Here is a 20531-nt window from a genome sequence, read left to right on the forward strand (position 1 = left end):
GTCTTGGTTTAGGAAGACATTCGAGACCATCAGCTGGTTTCTCCAAATGCTGCCATCTAACAAGTTTTGACAAATCGCGCGGCTCCAATACTGAACACTGCCAGCAAACAAACAGCAGGAAGGAACAGCAGGTGTTGAAGACATATTTTAAAGTAATATGACAAGCGGGGATGTCAGATGTCTCAATGTTGATTTAATATGTATCTGACACATTGAAATAAATTCCACACACCTTATTTTCCACAAATTACTTGATCCAAACACCAACTACGACTAGATACAGCTACAGAAACGTGGTTGTACAGTGCTCCAGAGTGATGCTTCTTCTGCCTCATAAACACTCTCCGGCTGAATGCAGACACTAGTTTGAAGGAAGCACACACACCTGACAACAGCCACATTTTATTTTGAGCTGCCATCCAAGAATTTACTAACAACAATTAGCAGCAGCTGATATGACCTGCTACTGTCGGCGTTTGTCATTTTAACTGGTGAAAGTGATGAAATGAAAGGCTGTCAGATGAATTTTTTAGTCAATCGTGTGTGACCGCGTCATTTCTCACAAATTGAGTGAAACTGCGTGTTTGTGTGTGTGTGTGTGTGTGTCACTGTTGTGCAACTTACGATCTAGTCCATTGACGTAGCGAATAGATACTTCACAGTGCCCCCACACAGCACTGACGATGGGATACAGTCTCTTGCCTTTCAGCCCTCTGAAAGCTACTCCCAGGTACTGTCCGTCCACCATGAAGCTCAGCGTTCCTTCGTCCATGTCTAGTATTATTGTCAGAGAGTCTGGGAGCACAAATGACTCGTCTGGCTCCAGGAAACAGGGGTACGTGGGCGCCAACGTGGAAGCGGGCCGGTTCTTTCCATCGTGGTAGAGTCTGTTCCGACCCAGGTCCCAGCCCCACGACTCAGAGTCTGAGCCCACCAAGGCCGTGTAGCCCACTGAGTGTAAAGATGCTTCGGCGGTGGCCACGCCGACGACCGCGTGCGTGCCTCTCTGTCTGGCCGGCCAGTGGATCCTCCAAACATGGAGGCCCCTGGTGTAGCCCACCTTCCCGCGGATACAGTCTGTGCTCTGTGCCACTGGATGTCGATGAAACGTCAGCTTGTCGTCCTCTTTGACAAAGACATTGAGTGATCGGTCATCCGGGTTCCAGGCGTGGCGAAGCTGGACCTCAGAGCTGGCCGATGGCATGTCCAGCAGTAAGTCCAGCCGGGGGGGCCGACAGAAATCCGGGCCCCGCAGTTCGCGACGTACCGGACGATATGAGGGTTCCCCGCGTACATCCACTGATTTGATACTGCCAGAGATCTTCTGGCCCATGGCTGGGTGGGTCCAAGGGAGGAAGGGACAGAGGGGAGGGAAATGGATGGACCAAGGGTGGTAATGAGGGGGGGTAGATCCTGACGCTACCTCATGGGCGCAATGGTAACACAGTGGGTCCTGAGTGGAAGGGTGCTGTTGGGCACACACACACTGTCTTCAGCCAGGGGGAACCACACTCCTGAAACACACAATGAAAACATTATGCATCTAATGTCCACTGTTAAACTGTCAGTAATGACTAAGCAGACAGGACACAGTGACTCAGCACAATATTACTCCAGGGTAAATGTCTGATGCCAGTTTCAAGATGATGCAGACCACAAAGGATATTTCTTAAATAAAATCTTTTGATCCAAATGTAACTAGAAACTCACAGTGTCAGGCCAGGAATATTATACGCTCAGTTAAAAGGGGACTGCACTTGGCGCTTCACGCTTCAGAACTGCAATGATTCATCGTTTGAAAAAAAATCCAAAATTGGTGATTCCAGCCTTGAAAATGTGAGGATTAGATGTTTTCATCATTTTATTACAAAGAAATGTTCATACCATGCCAGTGTGTGCAAACTGTTTGTACCAAACCTATAACCAGCATTTAGTGAAACTGCACATCACTGGATTCTTGATGACATCACCAGGGACTCGCGGAAACTGATGGGTATCTTTTTTACTGTTCTCTGGTGTTTTCTAGACTAAGCAATTATACTTGGAAAAACACTTTCAATTAAAACTGAAAATAACTGGTAGCTACAGCCCTATTCGGCTTCTAAAACACAAGACTTGTTTCATATGTATGTGCATCAAACACACAGACGAGCCAAAATATGGCATCACCAACACTGGCTTCCAGCCAGAGCTGTGGAGTGAAGGGGAAATGACAGGAGAGGAGAAATGAAGGATGAACTTCTCTTCACTTCTGGTGTTGCTGTCGGAAACCATTTCCTGTCTTCAGTTGTCAGTCTAGCATGTAGAAAAACACACACTTGAGTTTCTCTGTGTGCCAGTGCATGTGCTCTTCATCCCTCTACACATTGACAGTTATGTGAAAAGCATCCAATGGACATGTGAGCTGGCTCTGACTGCCATTTACACTGAACACTAACAGCCAACAAGCTGAGAAGATGAGACCTACTAATACCAACCACAGCTCTCACTTACATGTAGTCTCCTTCATAGACCACCCCATAAGGCCTGTGTTTTTTTCAAGATGGATACCAACTATCGCCTCTCTGACACACACACGCACCCACTCAACCATTTATGCACTAAGGCAAGGCATACTGAACAAAAGCCTTTCGGGCTTAGTGCCCTTTAGGTGAAACAAACCCTCTGACAATGAAATACAAAGAGACAAAGAGAGGATTCGCTGAAACTTGGTGCTGAATTCCTCTGAATACAGTCATGCAGTGTGCACTCCCCAGCCAATCCCTTCTTCACCGAGCAAACAAACGCCATGCAATTCATATTTTATAAGTCTCTATAAGAAAATGCAACATGCACCTGCTGAGCAAGCAAATAGAAAGCCATAAGCTACTTCCAAACACACGCAGAGCTTCGCTGTATATCACTTTTTCATTTCAAGTTGAGAGAAGTCGTTCCAAATGTGCTGGACTGGCGTTACTTCTTGTCCTCTGTCTGTCACCTTTTCCTATATGCAATCCCTCACATGTTTTTCTCCCCCATAGTTTCTCAGGAAAGGACTCCACATGATTCTTCCAGGAAAAGTACAGAGCTGTAACTGGTACTGACCCTCCATGGGAGTCTTCAGTGAGATGAACACACGCATGCATGCACGCACGCACGCACGCACGCACGCAGGGATTGAAACAACATATGTGTATTTTACACTTGTTTAAAATGTCAAAGTAGAAGGATTCGGATCACAAAGAGCAGGCAAACTGCTTAAATATAACAAAGCTTACGGACTGTGGACATGACAGGAGACGTGCGATTAGGGAAAAAAAAATTGAACCAACAACAGCGTGCTTAAACGGCGAGACTGACAAACACACTTTCTGGCAGTCGACAAGTCATTTGCAGAACACTATCTCATGACCACAACCCATGACAAGTGATAAGCTGCATTTCCATATTAATTAATTTCTTCCACCAGACATGACGCATGAAGTCGTGACAAATGTGAGGATTATTTATCCCCCCCCCCCCCCACACACACACACACACATAATGTGGTCATGGACAGAGTAGTCACAGTGGCTACTGACCACTCAGTTGACATTTGTGAAGGTGTACAAAATATGCAGTAAATACAGGCCCCAGAGGGAGCTGATTCATTGGATGAGGAGGAGCAGAGAGAGACACACACACACATACTTCTATGCAAAGTACTTTAAGCTGAGTCCAAGTCTATTATTACATTATTACACATGAGCTTTTAAGCTACGCGTATTAGGCTCATCATAGTGGTGATGGTGGGTAACACTGAGGAAATCAGATGTTCCACACTCTTCCGTCTATCCTGTAGGGTTGGGGGATTAGGCGAATAGACTGGCTGTCAGCAAGTGGTTGAGTGACTTGCCTTATTAGTATTATTATTACTTTTTTTTTTTTTTTGCTAATTTTGGCAATTTAAAGGTCTGTCTCTTAAGAACAAGTGAGAGCTGTTGCTCAATGACAGACTCCCGTTCAGGAAGCAAAGCCAGTGGCACAAAGAGGCACAGGGGCAGTGTGTAGACTGTGTGGACAGCATGTCGAAGATATTTTCACATCTAACTCCAACGCTTCAACCAAATTGCTGTAATACTATCGAGTATCAAGCAAATTCTGATACCTAAGAAGTAAATCTCATCAGTCTCGTCAGCGAGCCAATGAGCATGTGGCGTGCTTGCACCGAGATCTAATAATGCTGGTGACTGGCTGGATGATAAGCTGGAGCAGAGGCCGAAGTGTTTCTGACAGGAAGCATGGTGTTGCTTTCAGACCGACGGGCAAAAGGAGAGAAATGTCCTGAAGCTGTCACAGTGGATGATTGTCAGACCCAGGCTAGCTGCTCTTTAGCACAGAGGAACCAAGAGGTCTCACTCTGACACTATTTCCCAATATCACAAACATCACGTTAGATGCCACGAAGGCGCACTGCTGCCATCAACGGTTTCTTATTAGTGGAATAATTGGAAACAAACATATTGCCCAATCCTACTATTCAGCAGGGTTGAAATGGAACAGCCGCAGTTCAACAGAAATAATTTGGCTTAACAAAGGAAAACAAATGTGACCAAAGCCAGCTTCTAAAACAGCATCCAGCTCATAATCAAAAAAAGAAAGATATCTAGATTCTGCTGGATCCTGGCTGTGTCAGCAACTGGAGATTCCAGCCAAGGGAGAGAGCAAGAGAGCAAGATGGAGAGGCAGAGAAGTGGTCCTGTCAGCCTCTGCATGAAAACCATTTGGGCCTACGTGGTGCCATCAACATGGAGCTGCTGACAACAAAAAGGAACTTCCAGCTGGTGAACATCAAGCTTCAAATCAACTTCACCCCAGTGCTTGACCGGCAGCGCTGTCTGCCTCCTCCTGTGCAGAGAGCCGTTCACACACACACACACACACACACACACACACACACACACACACACACACACACACACACACACAGCTGATGGAGCCCTTCCTGTACATCATCAGCAGACAAGGAAAAACACAAAACAAAACAAAAACATGATAGCAAGAAAAAGGGAGGCTTTTCTCTCCCGGTAATGTGACATGCTGGTTAATAACTACAAGATGACCTTACAGTGCGTGAGCCATTCCAGCTCCTTCATCTGTTGCCATGAGTTTGGCAAATCCCGACAGCGCTCGTGCTCTGTGGATCAATACAGCTGGCAACATCTTCACATATTCAGCGTATATGACCTGTGTCACCAAGTATATTGAGCCTATTAATTGACAGTTAACGTAGAGTATTATTTCTTACTGTAATAGAGGTCTTCCGCTCAGGGGGAAGAAGCAATTTCCTGCAATAAACTGCTGTGGACACCCTACAGTCGTTTGATTGTTTCCTGAAAATAATTGGCAAGCCTTACCGCTGCCGTGAAACACCAGTGATGGCGCTCACACTAGTGATGGTCTCACTATGAAAACAAAAACAATACCCACGAAACAAATAGCCGCTGCATGTGGGAGAATTCACATTGAACTACCAACTGTGCGTGCACACCGGCAGCCACAACACAGAAACCAGACACTGTTCATTTTAAATGGGAACTGAGAAGATGGCGAGGGGTGGGGGTGAGAAGTCAAGGTCATGATGTGGTTAAAGATGTCACTTTGGACAGCCTCAGTGTGCTACGAAGCAGCAGGCTTTCAACAAACTTAATACGAACAGTCACCCCTCAGGGAAGCTGGTTTAATATTAAAAAGGTTGGCGAAACGAAAGAATCAAATTTGGCTGTGGAGAAGTTAAGAGCTGATAAGTGTCAGCGAAAGAGACGACAGGCAAGGAGAATTAAAGGAGGAGCATGAACGGGGGGAGAGATGAGAGAAACCCTGATCGGGCAGGTGAGTGACGAGTGATGGAGGGAACCCTGATGGGAGGCGAAAAGCAAGGGAGTCGAATTCAGCGGAAAGGATTACCCAGCACCAAATACAGCGGAAACAGACCAAGAACAATCTCTGCTTCATCTCCTCTACTTCATTAAAAAGCACATCTACATATCAGCCCCGCCATTTGATTCTGCTCTGGGCGTAGGAGAGACGGGACGCAATGAGGAGCTGAGACTGTTTAAGATGCAACGAGACTGGAATCCATGGCGCAAACTTGTGAGGCAGTGACATGAAGAAGGCCGCTGGCAGCATGACAACCATTGTTAGCATATCAAACACGCACAGCCTGTCTTAACACAAGCAACCCCCACCCAAACACACACACACACACACACACACACACACACACACACGGCTTTAGGGCACTCAAATGCAGACTGGTGATGCAGGGACTTTGAAGTATCACCCACTCAGATGCACGCACGCTCTTATCAGCACACCGGCAGTGGAACACCCGCTGTGGGCAATGACGAGATGTTTATGAGCACGTATGTATGTATGTACACCACCCCTCACTCGGTCAATGGCAAGCTGACATGGTGGGAATAAATGGGAAGATGCAAAGTGAAAGAAGTGTAAGCTTCACACTCCCTCTCAGTGGATTATGGGAGATTTCCTGAGTCATTCATTGTCATAAAGGAAACACCGACATAGCTGATGAGAAGTGAAAAGTGGATAGAAATAGCTGGAAAGGTTGAGGAAAGGATAATAAATAAGGTTTTGGGGATTGTTGGGAAGAAAACGGTGGTGAGGGAAAGAGCAGCTGAAGAAACCCAGATTATAATCCAGCATAAAACATTACTGGTGGTCGAACTCTGACACGAAGACATGCAAAGTTACTTAATGCTTGTTCTCAGGATTCTGTATGTACCCTCTTTTTTCTTCTACAAGCAAAAAAAAACCAAAAAAACCACAAGCTGACAACATGTTGGTGCAAAGCAAAGCAAAACAAAAACTACAGTGTCAGTTGCACCTTGCCAATTCACGTTCTGAGCATATATCAAGACATGTCCAACACTTTCAGTGTGTTTAAGCACAACTTTTAACAGAAGATAAGGCACTGTGAGGAGACGCACAGCATTCACCAGCCAGCCTTCTTCTGCATTAGTTCTTGTGGACTTGAACACGTCCACACTGAGTGATTTTGGGCTGTCCCAGATCTTTGGTCGTGAATCCATACTTGTGGTCCAATTGTGGGGAAAGTCTGCTGGCAGCTGATTTACAGCTTTGGCCAACAAAGACTGCCAGCTTCAAACTCTGACAATGACAGAAATTCAGGCCAAAGTTTTTTGTTGTTGTTGTTGTTTGGCCACATTTTCAAAACACGAGAGCAGTGCGGGTGTAATATAACGTAGTAATTTGACTTGATTTAATATTTAAGGAGGGGGATGAAGTCACTGTAGCATATTACAGCCTCTCAGGCAGCAATAAGGAACAAAAACTTTTTTAACGAGCAGGTTTTAATGTGCAAAACTGAAACAGCTGCAGCTGCAGCCCTGTGACCGTGCTTCAAAGATTTTATCTAACCACCCAAATCAGACTTGTATCTACTCAGCTCAGCCTTCCAGGTAATGACACGCGTAATCATGAGTCAGGACTGAGCTGTGCTACTGCGGCAGCACTGGAACACAGTCCAGGAAGTCTTCAATTGTGAACATGAGGACCTCTCAACAGCTCCACCAAAAGCCTGAACTTTTTAAACACACACAGAATTTAACTGAAACAGCTTTTGATGTTTTATTTCATTCATTCCAAGATTTTTCTGGGACATAAGAACATCCTGAGAATGCGGCAGCACACAGTTAGAAAAACAAACTTTTGGAAACTGTCATCAAGGGATAAGCTCAGCGACAGTCTCACCAATAGAGACACAGGACACCAAAGAAAACGTCCCGGACTGAAAGGAGCCCAAACAAGAGGTCAAGAGACAGAAAGGCCTGTGTGACGAGAAGAGACGTCTTACCATGAAAGCATTTCCCCGAACAGTCAGGCGGCTCTCACACAGCGCTGCGAACACACAATCACAGCACCCAACGAGAGGAGTGGGAATACTTGCTCCTCAAGTCTCGAGTCCAAAACGAGGTCAGTGCAACAGCAAGACGAGTGTGGGACAGGGCAGAGGCAGACAAAAAGAGTGCGCGTCTGTGTATGTCGGCAAGTCGGTGAGCTGAGTTCCTGCTTGTGACGCGAGGATGGGGGGAAAAACAGCTTGGCTCCAGTTCCCAGCTAAGACAGGAAAACAGCTGCTGGGAGGGAGGCGGGAAGAGACGGAACGACGGAGAGGGAGGGAGGGCTTAGTGTGGAGCACGCTCAAAGTCTTTCCCAAGAAGTACAAAACCACCCACTCTCACAGATGCACCGCCTGGGCACCTCCAGAAAGAGACGTGGACAAACACACGCTCTGTTCTCCCACATTTGCAGATTAACAGCTCATTTCCACTTTGCTACGCTGAACTGCACAGAGGACACAGGGTCAGTGCGGGAAGAGCGGCGGAGAAGGCAACACCCTTTCGACGTCTGTCTTTTGTTATTCAAGCATTATTTGTAAATTACCGGTAGTGTTGGCTGGACTTTCTCAATCAGTCATTTCTCCTTTCGATCTCTCGAGTTCTTTCAGCCCTTGGACTTCTTCCCAAGTGACTGTGGAAATGTTTACTGTGACAACAAGCAGACTCTATGTGACACATCATGATTTTTACATTCATTTTTCCTGTTTTCCTCCAGAAACTGACCCTTTCTGGCTTTTACTCGGTACATTGATGAAATCTAACTTATGTTGAAACCCTGCCTGCAGCTGATACACTTTTCCTTCAGTTCATCCTGTCTCGTATGGATCTGCATCTCCATTTTATTTTCACATCGCTGTTAAGTGTACTCCCTCAACCTATGACTATCACAGGAGTCACACTGTATAACACTGAATGTAGTTTGTGCAGTTCACACATTTTCTATCCATTTGCAACTGTGCATTTCTTTAATTTAATTTAAACCACACGTGTGATAAAAACGTGTTTATTTGTTTCAGTCTGTTATTTGTCCTTTTAAACAACAACAAGCAGATTTTAAACAAGACAAACACTATAGCCAAGCTGGTGACCCCGCAAGACTGTGATTTTCATCAAAAGACTAACTTGTTGGATGGATTAAACACTGAGAGACACAAACACTGCCGTTTCCTGATCCTGTTCTGGCATTTTTGCAGAAACAGTGGTCTCATTGAAAGCAGGCTGGCTGGGTTGTTGTCAGTCTGTCCAAACATGGCCTTATCACAACTACAAGTGGCCTGAGGATGGAACCAGAGGACAGGCCATGTCACCTAAAATCATCCGGACATATCCCATGAGTCCAGCTGAATTGTGTTTTGTGACTTTCAAAATATGTTTTGGTTAGATGTCAAGCCAATAAGCTTGGCGCAGCTGAAGAATTCCATGTGGCTTTTTGATATGGAGATGTATGTGCGATAAGCTCAGCTCTGACAGGGTACTCCACCCCAGCAGTCTCTCTCCACTCTGACACCATCCCCCGCTCTCTACCTATGTATTCATGCTTCTCGCCCTCTAATCTTTCTCCCCTGGGAGACAAGAAAGCCTCCTCTTACTTGTTACTCCTCCCCACCAGCAAACGCACAACAGCATTGCTCTCTGTGCTCGCACTGTTCCGCTGAACGAGGTTTTTTATGCTCAATTCCACGAGCATTAAGACAAGTTCACTCTAATTAACTCAAGCAAGGCAGCCACGCTGGAGCTTTCACTATACAAAAGAAACGCACACTCACCACGTTGATAACAGATTCGACAACAGATCCGCCCACGCTGACGGCTGCTTGCTGCAGGACTACCTTGTTTTGACATGGTGTGGTGTATTGATAGGAGTGCCACAAGAAGCTGAATGACCTCAAGTAGGGATTAAAGAGAGTGAGCCACAACTACACTCAATAACCCTGAGTCTGTGAGCTTGCACGGTCATTTGGGGGCTCAAATCATTATGAGAAGACAGAAACAAACACTTTAGTTGTCTCATTGGCTGCAACACTAAGAACTAAGAGGGCAATTGATAGAGAAAATTGGCAAGAAACCAGCAATAGGGTGATGAAGACAATAAAGAGAAGAAAGAGTGGATGTTTAAGAACATACGACACAGCGCTGTTTAACTCTGATGGAAACAAAACAGCATTAAACTTGTAAGCTGCATTACGATTATTCTCCTTTAAGCTCCCATGAAGTGGACAATGTGCAGATCGAAGAGTCTAGTCCACCAAGGTGGTGGGCCGGTCAATAATAGACCCATTTGTCCAGATGACTTCCTGCTCCTCAGACAAAGACACACCCAATACCCGACGAAGAGTAGCTGTTTGCCGTCTCCATGTCTCAGTTTACCCAGGAGAAGAATCTGTTGGCAACCACGTGTTGGAAGCGGGAGCCAAAGCTAACCCCCTCTGAGAAACCAGTTCTTTCCTGTGTCCACACATACAGGACCACAATCCAAACAGCAGAGACATAAAGCGTAACCCTGCCTCCATGGCAATGTCTCCCAAGTGTTGGAGAAAAGACAGAAATCTTTTCATGGCAAAGTGTGAGCAGTAAGTTAACTAATTGTTGCATCTCGCAATCCCAAAATGGCCAGTAGAGGAAAAACAATAGAACCAATGAGTTTCTCAGACGACTCGGGCTTCCTCCCACAGTTCAGTGACAAACAGGAGTATGCAATTCAGCAGTTTAATGTGCAGGTAGGCGTCTGCCTGTCCGTGTGTTAGCCTTGTGTTCCCTCGCTGACTTATCTCTCTGTGTTTAGTACAGAGCACGTGAGGAGACGCTGCAGCCACTGCTGACCCCAAGCAGGGCTGAGCAGGTCAGCAGTACAGATGGAGCTCTGTTTGACGATAGGATTGTGCTTCCAAACAGTAATCTAAACTATGTGTAGGCGATTAAGTGTGAGAAAAAAGATTATTAATGAGAATATGATTGCCACGTAGGAAGAGAGATTGCTCATTTCACAGCTCGAACAGTGAACAACAGTGCCTGCAGAAAAGGCAGTGCTGGGTGTAAGAAAAACAGTCACAGGGAGATTTGAACTAAACTAAGAGGGACACTGTTGAGGAGATTCATTGATAAACAAGTAATCAATAAACCGTTTCAATTATTTTTCAGGCAAAACTGCCGAGTATCCATTGGGACAGTTCAGGCTAAACAATATTGTGATGGTGAATATGAATATCTGCAGATACTGAGTATGCAGGAGTTTAATTAAGAAGCTGTATGCCTCACTGTGTGGAAAAGATGGTGATCACTCTTTTATGTGTGCGGCAACATCAAACCCTGCATTCCTAACTCTGTAAACCAAAATGTCACAAACACATGGATATTCATTTACTGAATCATTATTTGTTTTTAAGATAAGTAATCATGCACCAGCCGCTTGAAAAGAAATTCAAAACTAACAGGAAGTACAATTCAAAACCTTTTACTGCAGCAACAAGCTGATCTTTGTCCTCCAGACTTTTTGTGTGGATAATAAGGAGACTGTCGGGGTAGTATCAGTATCAGTATTAACTGATTGCATCCTGATAGGGAAATTCCACTTGTATGGCTGCCATGTTCACATAAAGTAAGCGTGCAGATACAAGACCTGTTGTTGCAGCATGGTCGTGTTGGCTGGAGCTTCTGAAACCAAAAGATTTTAGTAGTAACAATAGAAACACCTGTATGGTGTAACACACTCAGTGATTCACTCCGCTGACTTCTCAGAGAACATCTGATGTCAACACGTGACTGTCTAGAGGGGTGTTTACATAGGATTATCAGTTTGACTCAGCTTATTTCAGTAATTCATGCTAATTTGGGGGAAAATCTGATTCATAAAAGGAGGTTTAAATAACTGACACAAGTTATCATGGGAAATTCTCTCTCTCTCCACTATAATATGGTCACACTCATTTAAGGTTTAGCTTCACTTCAAGCTTAACCAGTTTTAAAATCAATCTGTCAGACTGAAACAGTGTTTTCTTTAATGTTCCTGCTCAAATGTTAATCTCTACTTCTACTAAGTCTGAGCTTTCTGCTGGTTTACAACAGGCTACTGAAAGCTCTCTTTTGCTTTGCAGTGGTCAGTGTCGCCTGTCAAACACACTGTCAGTCCCTCAGCACTGAGCACAAACAAACGGTCCATTTGTTTATGTGTTAGGCTGAATGTTGTGAGGCTGCTCTTCTGGATTTTCAGTCCGGGTTGTGAAAAGCTCATCTGGCTCCAGTGTACAGTTTGTGGCTGAGGGATTCCTCTTGTACTTTTACTGCTGTACTACATACTTCACTGACTGCCACAGCAACCTTAGCAACATGGATTTATTGTTAATTGTGTTGTATGGGTGGCAGAAAGGCAATTTTATGTATGTAGAGCGTTTATGTGTTTTCCATCTCATTTGTTTCTAGCACATTGAGTTTACCTGTGCATGAAATGTGCCATACAAATAAAATTGTGTTGACCTATGGTGCTTCGGAGGTGTTTGCATTATATATGGTGTAGCCTATAAACACAGCACCTTTATCATCCTGGTGTCAGCTTTAATGAACAAGCTATATTTACTTTTAGCAGCTTTAATCCTTGCATCACTACAAAGACATGGATAATTGTGAAGTGTGCTGCAGCAGTTCGGTTAGTGACGTAGGCTGAAACCTTAGCCAATTCTCTCTAAGCCTGTAGTACATAGCAGCAGCTTCTGGCTTAGGACCTGCTGAAATATTTAGCAGCTGCCTTGGATCCGTTTCCCTGTGCCTACAGGTAAGCCCAAACCAGTGTGATCAGGTTTCGCCAACTGGGTTACAGAACGTGAGGAAGATCATTGAAATGAGTTGCTCTGTCTTCACATCACTAACAATCACCCACTTGCAGCCACCAGTGTGATGGGTACTTTGTCATTTTCAAACAAAGGCGTATCACACACTTGCTGCGGCTACTATGTATTCAGTCTTTGCTGAATGATCAAAAGTCATCCTTCCATCACCAACAACATCATCTAACACAATGCATGCTTTGAGCAGCTCTGGGGGTTTGAGCAGCTAATAGTACAATGAAGGCTGTGCTGCAGCATATAATGAAGGTGGATGAGCAGAGTTGTTCGTCTTGAGAAAAGTTGACAGGGCACAGTTCACACTATCAAGCGCTGGTTATATACTGCTGAGAAAAGATGCAAAAGTTTGATTAGGTTGATGCTGAGAGACGTGAGAAGATGTCTGCCAATTGATGGAGGGGTTCTACTATGATTGAAAGGAGTTTTTTTTTTTTTCTTTAACCAAATAGCATACATGTTTGCCTCATGGGTCATTACATTCTGCTCCATTTACAGCAACCAAGAAAGAGGTGGTGCTAGTGTTCGAAACAATAGCTTGCAGAGCATCTTAATGAGCTCAAACACTGAATACTCAACAGCCCAATTAGAGGTCTGCCATAATGTTTTACATTATATATACATTAAGAGCCAATACAGAACTGCCACTCCTGAGAAAATCTGTGTTGTCTTGGGTACAGTTCAAAATCAGGCCAAGATAAAGCAATTCAAAATTAGATGACGGTGACAAAGAGAGATAATGAAGGAAGAATAAAAGAACAGAAGAGAGACCCCTGCTCTCTTGAATAATCATGAGCTTGTGCAATCTTAACGTTTAATATCAGGACCACTCCTCTTCCAATATTAAAAAGACAGGGGGTGGTGTCCCCTCCTGTCACTGGCGTTTTAAGTTGGTGATCAGTTCAGGGAAATAATGCTGCAACAACTCTGTGGGTGCACAAACACACATGCACAGATTTAAGTGGAAAAGCTGTGTTAGTACCTCTTGTTGGGCGTATGGGCTTCAAGTTAAGGAAGTTAATGTGAATCAATGCAGCCCAGCGATCCGTGTGACAGACAGGGGAGGACACATTACCAACTCCCCGTGGTCAAAAGCACTACTTCACTCTTCCAAAACTCCATCTGTTAAGTAAAGCACTCAAAATGCTGGCTGCTTTTCCTTAAGTGGAGTAGCAATTCTGTCTGCTGAGTCTTAATAGTCTTCCCCGACAAAACTTGAGCCACTTGAAGAGATCAGCAGCAATCAGAGAGTTTATGTACTCAAGAAATCAAATCATTCTTCGCCTTTGACAGTAACACCATTTCTAAAACATGCAAATGAGAAGAAAGGTCTCTTATCAGGTCCTGTGACTAATAGAAACCCAGCTAACACAGACCTCTCCCAGTAACCTGGTTTCCTGTGTGCATGTAAATGCAGTGAATGAGACATCATCACTGATTAATATGAACTGCCAGTCTCCATTCCCTCCTTTCACTCCTTTTTACACACAAACACACAATTCAGCAAGGGGTGTTATCTTGATAATTATGCATTCAAATGAGCAATGGAGGGAATGTTTGGCAACGAAAGGAGTGCTGGATTGGCACAGGATGGGTTTGGATGGCACAAAAGTTGTGAAATTAATCTGTTATTTTTGAGGCCATGTGGTTTCTCACACTGATTAAATGAACCTCAGAACATCAAGCACCAGCTCTGCTCTTAGGAGATCAAGGCCCCCTAAGGCACCGAGTTCAATAGGAAACTTTACCTGCTAAAAAAGTGTATCACCTCATTTACTAATGAAAAGTAAATAAACAGGAGATGAATTAGCAAAAAAACAAAAAGAACAAAAGAAGAGGAACTAATTTTGCCATCACTTATTTGACATTTGTCCATAATGCGAGGGTTAGGGTTCGCTTTTGAGCTAAGTTGCAGGTGTAATGGCCTCACAAATGATCCTCTGCTGCAGTACGGAGGCAGCAGGGTGCATCTCTTCCAAATGATCAGCCCTGGAGAAAAACAAGTAAACACATGCAGGCACACATGCACTCATCCAACTAACAGATCCAGGCCCTGATAGTGTGTGGTCTGATGAGACAGCAGGATGGCTTACATGGCTTTCATAGTAGCCGTCTCTCCAATGCCCCTCACTCCTCACCACCTGTTTCCTCCCACTCAGCTCGCATACAGCACCAGTTACAGTCAGTGAGCTGGTGCAGAAACAAAAGTCAAGGTGATCGAAACGATGGAGAAAAATTCCTCAGCAAACAGATTACCGCTGAGGAAGCAGTCCTCATTATATTGGTGAAAACAAAGTACAGCGGTGTTTCCACCCATGAGATGAGATGATGCTGAAGAAGACGATGAAGTAGAGGACAAAGAAGCTGAAGACAACCACAGAATGCAGTTCAAAGGGCTTCACAAAAAATGAAGGGAACAACATAAAAGCACGGAGAGGTACACAAAGCAGTAAAACATGCAAAATCCTTAAAATAGTAGTCAGAAAGTAAAATCAAATGCATAAATAATTAAGTAGTAAAAGATCAAGAGCCATGGCTGAAAACATAAAAGGATACAGCCAATGAAACAAGAGCAGTCAAAATCAAACAGAGCAGTAACGGAAATACAATTAGCAAACCTGTCTGGTAAAAAGACGAGGCCAGAATCAACCGGAGTGTTTAAAGTCACTCACAGAACCTGATTATGGGACATGCAGTGGTAGTATGTGCCAAAGTTTTGAGGCATAAGCACTAAAGGCTGCTTCAGCAAGTCCTTGGAACAGTTAATGGTCTACTGATCGCGTGGTAACTGAGGTGTAACTCCATATGAGTTCACAAACACCTGAGATTTAACACGCTCTGCGTGAGGAAAGAAGAGGCCATCTGAGGTGACTGAAGATGCCTCCCTTCAAAGTTTGGCTGGGATTATGGAGAACTGCAGCTTTTCATGATTTGACATTTTTAATGATGGTTAGAGGGAGGAGGGAGCGAACCATTTATCAGTACGAGGCCCCTAGGAGACTCCAGCTCTCAATGGTTTCTGCCTCATTTACCTTTTCTACTTGCGACCCCATGTGATTCAATCCAAAGACATTTCCGAGCAACCGATCGCCTCTGTTGTCTCAGTCAGAGTTGTACATGGGCCCAGGCTGAACAGCAGCCGTCAGAGTGACTATTAAATATACAATAAAGATGCGTGCAGAGTGTCAATGTGGTGTGAAGATGAAAAACTGTGTTAAGAGCCCTCGGGTGCTTCATCGCCCCGTCCTTGTAACGCTGAATGCAACTGAATGCTGAAGAAACCATAAATAAATCACCAGATACTTACAAACCAAGCACAGAGACAAGATCGACAATGGATCATTTAGATCACTGTTGAGGTAAATATCTACAGCCAGCCAACACAGCTGACAGCATGAAGCTGTTCTTGCCGTTCAACGACTGTCGTCACTTTATAGAAAAGAATAAAGAAATAGGAGACGTTGCTGTGATCCACCATAGCGAAACAGAACTGCTGTCTCCATTCTGAGGTCCACTTCCTATGTTACTTTATGTTCTTTACATGGTTCATTGTTATAAAAGGTAGGTCAGCTTGAATTCTATGAATTATTGACGTCATAATACTCTCTGCTCCAGGCAGACGTTTGAGTGGACAGTCAGAAACCATTCTAAAAGCAGGTATTTTATGGTATGCCGCTTTTTTTCCCACAGTAACAACTTGAGTTACATGTCCCCAAAACGCTTCTGATTTGCTTCGATCTGCAGCCACAGTTGGCAAACAGGCTGCATCATGAACTAAGCTGTGATGCAGTGTTCGTCATAGATGTACACGTGCTGGCTGGCCTGTCTGCAGAAGGTCTGAAACCAGAGATCTCTTCCTTCCTGTCTTTCGTCCTTTGTTCTTTGGGGAAAGTAAAGAAAATTCTAAACTAGGCTTTTTTGACACCGACACGTTTACGCCGCTTGTTTTGACCCAAAATGGAGCATGGTTCACAGCATCGATAACACTGGCTTCCCATTCTCAAACACACACTCTCTCTCCTTCCTGGTAAGAGCTATACGATGACAAGTTATAAAAAAAAAATTTGCAAGCAGTACACCTGATTACAAATTCCAGCCACGGCTTCAAAAACAGTCCAAAAAATGTACATGTTGACAGCATGGAGCCCTGGATTTACCTTTACCAGGAGGCACAGAAACTGTCATATTCCTTGACATATTTCTTCCATTAAATCAGTCAATTAACTGCATGTTCAAACTATGTCTGGCCACAACAAAATGACTTGACACACTCCGCACATAGAACATAGGCTGGTTTTCATGACATGGATCTTGTTAGCAGATCAAAAGCATAATGTCACTTTACTGGCTAAATTACCCACTAAAATCAATGGCTAATGTGCCACAAGTGTCTGCTTTGATCTAACCTCTTCCTTTCCCAATGCTCCAGAAACACTCAAAGACATATTGGTTTGTTCTAACCTCAACAGAAATCACACGTGCTACTTTTGTAGCATGTTTCAGTTTGCGTGCACCCTTTTAACACAATACATGACCTACATAAGGTTAAACGGGGAAGATTACAGGGATTCTTCACATGGAACCCGCTGCTGTGACAAAAACATCCTGACATCTCTAAGGAGGAGCCAGGAGGCAACAAAGCTGGTGAACGTCAGCGGAGCAACAGGATTCCGAGTAGAGCACATCTATGAGACGCATAGGACAAGTCAATTATTCATGTCAGTGTACTGTGACTAAACAGCGGCGAGGTTCATTAGATGCTTGAGCCTAGAGGTGGGGGTATGTGTGCGTGCATTAGCATGTTCAAGTCACATCAGACGAAGTGTCTAACTTTAGTGTCTAACTTTCTGAAACAAAACAGGTATATATATATACACACACACACACACACACACACACACACACACACATATATATATATTTAAAGGGGGGGCACTATTCCTAGTCTTTTACAGATTTGTGGTCAAAAACATGAACACATACCTACACCTGAGGAAAAACAAGCTGATAAAAACTAGCTGCACTACATCACAAAGTAAAGCACTGCACTTGCAGGCTTATGAAAACAGTCTCTATTAGAAGCCTCTGCTTCAGCATGTATGTGTGTTACTGTGCTCCTGCTACGCTCCATTTGTTTCTGCACACTGACAGAAAGCAGCCGTGTATGACGGCATTTCCGCACCAACATGCACACACACCGCTGCACGTGAGGTCACCTGAGGTGAGATGACTCACAGTGCTTGTGTGTGTGTGGATTCTGCCCTCACGATGACCCGGTGGTTCGGGCACACTGTTTTGCATGGCAGATTGTTATGGCAGGAAAAACGATAGGGACAAAGAGCACGAGGAGAAGGCATAGTGTGGGAGGAGGAAAAAGGCGGCTGGTAGGAAGAGGCTGTGGTGCGAGTTAGGGGGGAAATGTCTGGTTTAGAACATCAGAGGAAACTTCCTGCTTCCAGGTCAGATTGAAGCTTTTCTTTTACACACGGCCGAGTACAAAGATCAGCTGTCGGCTTTTATGCAACTGTGACGTCTGATTCTCTACGTACAGCTGTGCATGTATAAACAGAGCAAGGAAGAACCTCACAGCTTATAAAAGGTTAGCCCCAAAAATAGACATGAGCTGGACAAAGTGGGACAGAAATAATGTCTCGGTAAAAAGGCACTACTTCACACACCAAATGACTGAAACTTCCATTCCAAACGTCCATTTAATTGAACTGAACTTTAACTGAACCACCTCATGATGTGCAACCTACATACTGCCAGCAGTGCAGGCTTTCAGGTGCGTTTTGATTATGTGACTGGAGTGAAAGTATTTTCAGGCATCAGAGCCTGACATCAAGAAGTCCATGGAGAGGGTTGTTTTTGTTATTGTTCTTCAATATAAGTTCCACACAATGTTAAATGAGTCAAATAATTTAAGTTAAACTCAACTTGTTCGAGATGTTGATTTTTTTTATTTCTATAGGTTTCTATAAGGTTTTACAGTTATGTATGCTTAATCGCCACAACCATAATCTTGTCTCATCTCTGCGTGTAAGAGCTTGGGATAGGGCATCAGTTACAAGAGACTTTCTACACCAAATGTGTGTGAGACTTCATTAAGGCAATCACTCGAGCCATCCATAGCTACTTCCCACTAGCAAACCTCCTCTTCCCCCAGCTACTCCTGTATTCTACCCACCACCTCAGTCACAGCGTCCACGTTAGGGAAGTCAGTTTCAGTTCACTTTGCCTTCAACAGCTCCACAGCCATTAACTGGTTAATTTTGAGCTGAGCTTGGTCATATACTGGAAGATTTCAATTTCATGTGTAAGTGGGAGACAATCTAGTCAAATATTATCTGCCTTTATGGACTGATTTCCCACGTGCTTGTGTCTTAGTGATTAATGGGGACAACAGTTTTTGAAACTGGTCCAGGATTGAGCGAGAGCGCTGCAGCAGGCAGCCGCGAAACAGGCTGCTATGTAATCCTTCTGTGCGTTTGTGCAGTGTCGAAGCACGACAAATTAAAGTGTTTGTTTTCACCACTGACAGGCTCCGATTGTTACTCTTAGTGTCTGACAACATTATGGAAAGAATCCCTACTGAGACAGACCTTTTTGTTAAAGAGTAAGATCTGTTTTGCTTAAGCAGAAACAGCCGCGATATCGCCCTCACCAAAGCCACCAGACTCCATTCACAGAAACAGAGATTTTATCATCTTAAAACACAGTTCATTCAAACTCAGCAGACACAAAATAAAACTCACCACAACCTTCTTGGTTCATCTTTCACTGTTCAAACACTAACCACCAACTCTGATTTGGTTGGCCTGGCGATCTTGACATTTAGCTCATCCTTCATCTCCTTAAAGTGTTTTTCAATGCATTTAGCCACAGCAGGTCTAGACAGTATAACATACTTAGGCTCAAGGTACCGAAACAGCTCTTCCAATCCCTCGCATTCTACCAGACCAGACGACAGCGCATCACACTGTGTGTGTATGCAAATTAACCTATAGAGCAACAAGCATAACCAGTCAAAAATGTTCTTTGTGGTTAGCTGATTAATGGCTAACCATTGACATCTCTAGTCCCCTTATATGCCACCTGACTCAATCTGTCCATCATCCAACTTTTCTGTGTTGGTTCATGCAACTCCACTTAGAGTGCTTAGAGAACCAACACAAAAGTTTTCATCTACTCCCATCATCCAAGGGAGTGAAGACCCAGTGGATTAACTTGATGGACCCGTCCATAGAACAACAGCTGAAAAAGGCCATGAGTGTGTGCTAATTATTTTTCTTCAGATCGCTTTGAGGGTCAATACAACGCACTTTAAAACTTTAGCTCAGGGATGGATCAATACTGACTTCAAACTTAGAACCTGCAAGTTTTGTTATTTTTATGCTGCTTTAATGTTTATTTTGCTGGTTAGCCTGTTGAATTTGGTGTTAGCAAGTTCTGTGGCTAATAAGGCTAGCAGCATCTACAGTGGAGCCACACGGTGGAGCAATGCTGGAGTATTTAATATTGAGGGACACTGAAGAGATGAGATCCTGTGTGAACATTAAGCCTCATTTGAAGCCAATTAAATAACCAGATTTGCAGGCTGGATGCAGGAAACTGTTTTCCACATTGCTTTTTGTGTCGTCTCACACAGCCAGAGCTAACATTACCTCCACCCTTCATACAGCAACACAAGCTGTTACAGGAAAGCCTCCTCTCTATGTGTCTGTTGCTGCCATATGCAAATGTACTTGATAGACATGGCCCGTGGCACACTGTTGTACTTAGAAAATATACTTTG

At 44.1% G+C, this 20531-nt stretch overlaps 1 protein-coding gene across 2 annotated transcripts in view; it reads right to left on the reverse strand.

The window, feature by feature from the left end:
• LOC143323846 (SPRY domain-containing SOCS box protein 4-like) overlaps positions 1–20531 on the reverse strand; it is a 38191-nt gene that overhangs the window by 12385 nt on the left and 5275 nt on the right. Inside the window, exons 1-2 of one of the 2 annotated variants that reach the window (XM_076735961.1) lie at positions 7859–8095; positions 625–1514 (exon numbers count right to left, since the gene is read on the reverse strand). In XM_076735961.1, the coding sequence (XP_076592076.1) occupies positions 625–1333 (709 nt within the window). In that variant the 5' untranslated portion in view covers positions 1334–1514; positions 7859–8095. Of the gene's footprint in view, positions 1–624; positions 1515–7858; positions 8096–20531 lie in introns of those variants that run through there. The other variant, XM_076735960.1, reaches the window with a different exon arrangement.

Source organism: Chaetodon auriga, chromosome 7 (assembly GCF_051107435.1).
Source record: "Chaetodon auriga isolate fChaAug3 chromosome 7, fChaAug3.hap1, whole genome shotgun sequence".
NCBI classification, from domain to species: domain Eukaryota; kingdom Metazoa; phylum Chordata; class Actinopteri; order Chaetodontiformes; family Chaetodontidae; genus Chaetodon; species Chaetodon auriga.